The sequence below is a fragment of the Leptodactylus fuscus genome, chromosome 3 (assembly GCF_031893055.1).
Source record: "Leptodactylus fuscus isolate aLepFus1 chromosome 3, aLepFus1.hap2, whole genome shotgun sequence".
NCBI classification, from domain to species: domain Eukaryota; kingdom Metazoa; phylum Chordata; class Amphibia; order Anura; family Leptodactylidae; genus Leptodactylus; species Leptodactylus fuscus.
This window is the reverse complement of record NC_134267.1, coordinates 65,677,945-65,683,944: the sequence shown is the minus strand read 5'-3', so window position 1 is coordinate 65,683,944 and position 6,000 is coordinate 65,677,945. Positions and strand designations below refer to the sequence as shown.

The 6,000-nt window shown below is 37.1% G+C and overlaps 1 protein-coding gene across 1 annotated transcript in view; it reads right to left on the bottom strand.

The window, feature by feature from the left end:
- Nucleotides 1-1,273: 1,273 nt before the first annotated feature.
- Nucleotides 1,274-6,000, bottom strand: part of CNST (consortin, connexin sorting protein) — an 89,159-nt gene continuing 84,432 nt past the window's right edge. The window contains exons 10-11 of the mRNA XM_075267695.1: nucleotides 3,757-3,877; nucleotides 1,274-2,641 (exon numbers count right to left, since the gene is read on the bottom strand). Coding sequence (XP_075123796.1) covers nucleotides 2,436-2,641; nucleotides 3,757-3,877 — 327 coding nt within the window. The 3' untranslated portion in view covers nucleotides 1,274-2,435. The remainder of the gene's footprint in view (nucleotides 2,642-3,756; nucleotides 3,878-6,000) is intronic.

Below are 6,000 nucleotides of genomic sequence, written 5' to 3'. Positions count from 1 at the left end.
CTGTGGTCATTATAAAGGAACAGGTTTTGCAGCTCCTTATATCTTATTATCTGATAGTAAACAACTCCTGACTATTATGTCTTATACAGTAAGGGCCCGTTCACACGGTGGAAACCTTACTGCAATGGCATCCCGCTTCTGATTAGGCCCGAATGATGGTGGTTGTATATATGAAATAAGTTGTCTTTTTATATACGGTATGCTGTGCAATCTCAAAAAGTTTCCTATGTGCAGTATAGATTTTCAACATATTAGAACATAACAGCAACATATAGCTTGTCTTCTGTATCAGTGTTTTAGAGAGTACGAACTCTTGTATATATATATATATATATATATGTGTGTGTGTGTGTGTGTGTGTGTATGTGTACACCTTGATCTATTATTTTATATGTGTTTTGTGTGTGAATGCAAGATCGAATATGTGTTTTAGGTACAAATATATGTTTTAGTGCATTTTATCCTATAATTATTTCTGTTTCTTCCATACCTACATGAAGGTGGACATTGTTGTTATCCCACTGAGACACATGTCATTTTCAGTTTTACTTTCAAGATATGTACAGTGTTTAGGGGCGCACTTGCTTTTCCTGGTGTGCTATCCCTACATTTCATAGAATACTTTTTTTTTTTTTTTTTTTTTGTTCCTTCCAGTTCTGGTGATTTTATGAACACGTGCATGCAGTCATAGGCCCTAGTGATATGAATGAACTTTGTACATGTTGAACTCTAATTTTTTTTAGGAGGTTTGATGCATAAAACTGTTTGTTTGGTTTCCACTTTTAGAAACTAATATAATTTTTTAAAAATACCCTGGCAGCCAGAGCTGCAAAATATCCGGAAAAAAAACCTGGCAGTGAAAGGGTTCAAAGTCCTTCATAGCATCCTGTGTCCTTTGTACAAGGAATAGTAATTTTTGTATGATTACGCATGTGGTGCAGATCCAAAATATTGTATCCATAGATTGCTGTGGATCCATACTGTACCCAAAATTTGATATCTTTAGTCTACATGTTGTATTACATAGTTATGCTGAGGATATTGTATCAAAGAAAATAAAATACAACAATGGCAGTAATATTTTAACTGTGCATAGGTCAGTAGAAATGTTTCTAGGGAGGAATGAATGGACTTGTTCATTTCAAGACGTGTGATACAATTGGGGTAGATGAAGGTGCTACATAATATCTAAAATAGCCATAGAAGGGTCTCTAGATATTAGTATCATTCTAAAAAGAACAACAAAATTAACTTTTTTTTTATTTTTTATTTTTTTTATTCAGTTAGGAAAGGGCAAATAAATGTACGCACAGATCATTATGTGACAACAATCACAAGAAAGGTAGCACAAGGCAAGACTGGTGAACACAGATCTAGCTGTGACAATTTTATATTTGTGCATAATCCATACAATACCTTTTTTAAAAACCTGTGTTGCCAATTTTTCTGTGATACTTTTCTGTTGCGGTAGTATTTTCTATTTAAATATCTTTTTTCTTTAAATAATTTCTTAGCGCTTACAATGATGTATTCCATCCATTAATATTTTCCTGAAGTGGTTACAAATTAAATTGAAGGGAGGGGGGAAATAAAACAACAAACAATAAAAACATATGGATTGATCTAAAGAAATCAAAAAAAAATGCCTTATTTGCTGTATTAGCAGAAAAACAGATTATAAATCACATATTTTAACACTTCACAAATAAAGCAAATTCCCTTTTAACTGACCAAACAAAAATAAATATATTTTACCATGAAAAACGCACTGGGCCAGCCAGTACCGACAAGTTCAGAAAGAAAACCATGTTACCCTGAAAGACATGACTTGTAATGAGTTATCCTTATAAACTGAACAAATGTATTGACTCGTGTTAAAAGCAAATTTTTCGGTAAAATGTAGTCTTGCTCATGTGATTTCTAGTACCCATAAATTATGTCTTGCATAATATAACCTTTAAAAGAAAACCAAATGCGAATCGTCGTGAAGAGATCAGAATTTTGACTTTACAGTAAAAGAAAAATCTATAAAACGTAGATCATGATCTAAAAGCGGATTTACAAATACACTTGTGTTTCAGTGTTCAGACCACAGATGAGCAGTCAAACAAAAATTGAAATTACACAACACACAAAAAATTAAAATACAATAAAAACAGAGTTCAACTTTACAGATCACACAGACACATCATTGTAAGATGCAAATTGTAAAAACAGTAGGTGGATTGTACATCTTCAGTGGTTACCGGTGACCGTGGGAAACGTCTGCCTTTTTTAAAAAACATTATTTTGTCCCCAGTTGCTATAGTTATTTCGTTCTCTTAATATTAATTTAAAATATTACAGCATAAACATCTTCTTTTACGTCTTCAACTGAAATGTTTATATTGGTAGGTAAAAGTCAGGGTGACGTGGAGTAAAAAGAGTCTTTTCTGTTACGCCACGAAAAGCCAGTGCTTTAACTCTTCCACTCCCTGTACCGCCTGAGTGTAATAAAAGTCCATGTTTTCAGTAAAATCTTTACATACAGAAGACTCCACGTCACCAAATGTGCAGTATAAGGCAGTCCCACCAATGCTAAGAAACACAGTCGCAAGGCAAAGTGCGATCAGTAGAATACACGATCCTCCGCCGATCTCCTCTGCAATTAAACAGATATCGATTTTTACTTGTATGGCAGTAGAATAGCAATATTAATATTGATTTACATTGTAATTCTCAATCTGCAGCTCTGAATACTAATTAATTCTCCTAGCTTGCCACAAATTTAACGTTTTCCTCTAGATACTTGTATTATATACGTTCAGTAATAAAACTACAAGGGCTTTACATGGCCCCCATATGCACACACTTCACCAAGGCTGGGTCAGTCGTCTTCAGCCGGGCATAGAAGAGCGAGAAGGAAGAGAGGAAATATGGCCAAATTCATAGGCTCTACACAGAGAAATGCTCTCTATAACCGATTTGATTTTATATAATATTATATTAAATAATATAATTGAAAGAGGAGAAGATGAAGAAATTTCAATGGTTAATTTCACACAATTGACCATTAAAAATCAACGAATTGTGAATGCTATTTCTTCCAAGAGGACAAGAGTTTCTCAGCTTTAGTCACGGTCTCTTAAATGGCCACTAACTTTTCACACTACTTAGTCTCATTTCATGATAGAGCATATAATTCTGGACTAAAATGCAGTGTAGTTTATTGGATAATATTGCTGTTCTCTGCCTGTAAACCTCTCTAAAGTTACTTTAACTAGATGTCTCCCTTCGAGCTATTGTGCTGTTCACTGTCTGTTACTAGGGAGGGTCTGTCCATAGATACAGCATTCTTATGATGGCTTCATAGTGAGTGGATGGAGAATAGACTGTTCTCTCTCTCTCTCTCCTCTTTATACTATCACTGAGCAGCATGGATTGCTCAAGAATGGTGTAGGCACAGAAATTCTAAGTGCAGCAGGATCAGAGAGGTGGCACATATTGAAAAATACAAAGAGTTGGGGCTAGGAGTTGAAGGGTCTCCTTTAAGATGTTCCCAAACATAAAGCAAATTCTAGTGAGTACAGTAATATTCTGCGTAAAAGGTGTTGGACTGTTTATATGGACAAAGAGAAACCTGTTCCAACAGTCTGAAATCGAGTGTGGCTTTTTGGACAAACTTTACAGCACTAAATAGCATTAATCAATATACATAATGTGTGTGTGCCTTCCATCCAAGAGCTGTAAAAAGTCATTAATAAGCTCCATACAAACCTTGATCAAGGACATCTTCTGTTTCCAGGAATCGTACTTTTCTCTTTGTCTGCTTGTGGTTCTCCCCATCACTTCCGTTACGCTTCTTTAAGATAGAGACCAAACCAGCAGCAGGGCTCACCTAGTCATAAATATAATGGATGCAATCACTTGTAGTATTTAGAAAATGCTGAACACTAAAAAGAAGCATTTGGAAATGTATTACTTATGATATATGCTTAGCATAGGTCATCAATACTGCATCGGCTAAGGTCCTAGTCCCAGCACCCCACCAATCAGCTGACTGAAGAGACTGCGATGCTCTGGAACAGACCCTGCTCCATACACAAAGTGGTTTTCTGGGACTGTTATAGTAAGCTGTACTCAGGGAAGTGGCCACACATCAATATGGCCATACTGCAGCTCTGTCCCATTCGTATGAATGGACTTGAACTGCAAAACCAAGCACAGCCACTATACAATGTGTGGTTCTGTGCTTGGTAGGTATTGAAGAGGCCTCAGCTATCAATATCATAATTCTGCACAGGCTCATACTGGCCCACAGGTAAACAGGTGACTCCCTTGAAGGGTCCCCAGCTTTCCCTGACATGGCACTACACTCATTGTATATCATACAGATACTCATAATACATACCAGTATCTCAAACATACTATAAGTCAGTGTAATATACTGGGTAGATTATTTTTATATACTGTAGACACACAGGGCAGCCGAGATGATATCTAGGTGCGGAGTTAGGCTGCAACTAGTATCCTTTCTCCCTGGGCCAATCTTCAGAATCACACTGCAGGGCGCTCAATCACCTTGCAGAGTCTTTGGCTGCTTGAGGTCCATTGCTGCATAGACACATTACCCCCCGGAATACAGAGCAAAGAGGACCCTACTTCAAAGCAAGAGCCTGTCAGCAGGCTACGGACACCAGGACAGAAACCATCAGCTTCTTCTTTTACATTTTGTTCCATCCTTTGTTACTTTTTGATATTATACATTTGAAAAACTTTAATAAAACTTGATTTAAACTAAAAATATGTTCATGCTGTGACATTTAAAGAATTTGCAAACAAATGCCAGATAATATTTGCATGTAGCTCTACCGTGGGCCCCCAGAATTAATTTTACTGGTGGGCCCTAGGCACCTTAGTCTCAGTTCTACAATGGTCCTGCACAGCTCCTTTAAAGGAGTTGTCCAGAATAAACGGATACCTCTGCTGAGGGACCTCCAAACAGAAACCTAATCCACATAGAAAAGCAGTTACCTTAAGAAACCCGTGGACTCCATAGATTATAATGGGGTCCGTGCGGTTTCTGCACAAGAAATGCGGAGGGGGGAACGGAATCCGCAAACGCAGATATGAACCGAGCCTAAGAACATATATAAAAATGGCATTTTCAAACTGGACACCCCGCTAAGCCTTTGAGATATGAATAAATGTGCCATGTTGCATCTGTAACCAGAATCTAGAAGGCTCATCTAGAATCATTTATCATTGCTATCCCAGACACTGGAAATCTCTAGCTTTCTATCAATTTTGCATACATTAAAAAAAAAGAACCCGTGGTTTGCTTTCTCTTGAGTCTGTCCCTTGTAAAGCAGTAAAATCAGAAAGGAGGTAAATGATGATGTGATCCATGATCTGAAATAGACAGGATTTAGATAAACCATCACAGGTGCAGCGAGCGCTGAATAGGGCTTACAAGTTTATTTTAAGGTTACCCAGCATTTGAAGTCCCAGCCAGGGTATAATCTACTGGATATTAAGAAGTGCTGATTCTATGCTCTGCAATGGTATGCTGTGTGCAGGCACCAGAAGTGGATATTTACAGGTTGTCATTCTGCCATTTTCTGCTGCATATAGAGCTGGTTTTTGTAACTTAAAGTTTTACAATGATTTTAAGGAGATATTGTAAAGTTTGTAATGCAAATTTAAGCAGAATGTGCTTGAAAAACGCAATTAAAATGGGGAAGCACTTTTTTCCTACTTGGCTTTGATCATACATGCAGTAGCGGATACAGTTTTAGAACCAGCACAGTAATAGATACAAGAGAGGTGACGCATCAGCCTTTTCTATCCACTCCTAAGCTTTAGCGCAAAACACCATTAAAACCATGATGTGTCATTCCGGCCTAAAGGTGAGGTCACACATTGCAGTTCTTTCATTTGTAAAGGTAACTTTTAAATCCTAAAAATAAATGTTCACGTGGTCGCATTAGACCAGTTCTTAACAGTTCAAACAAGGTTCTT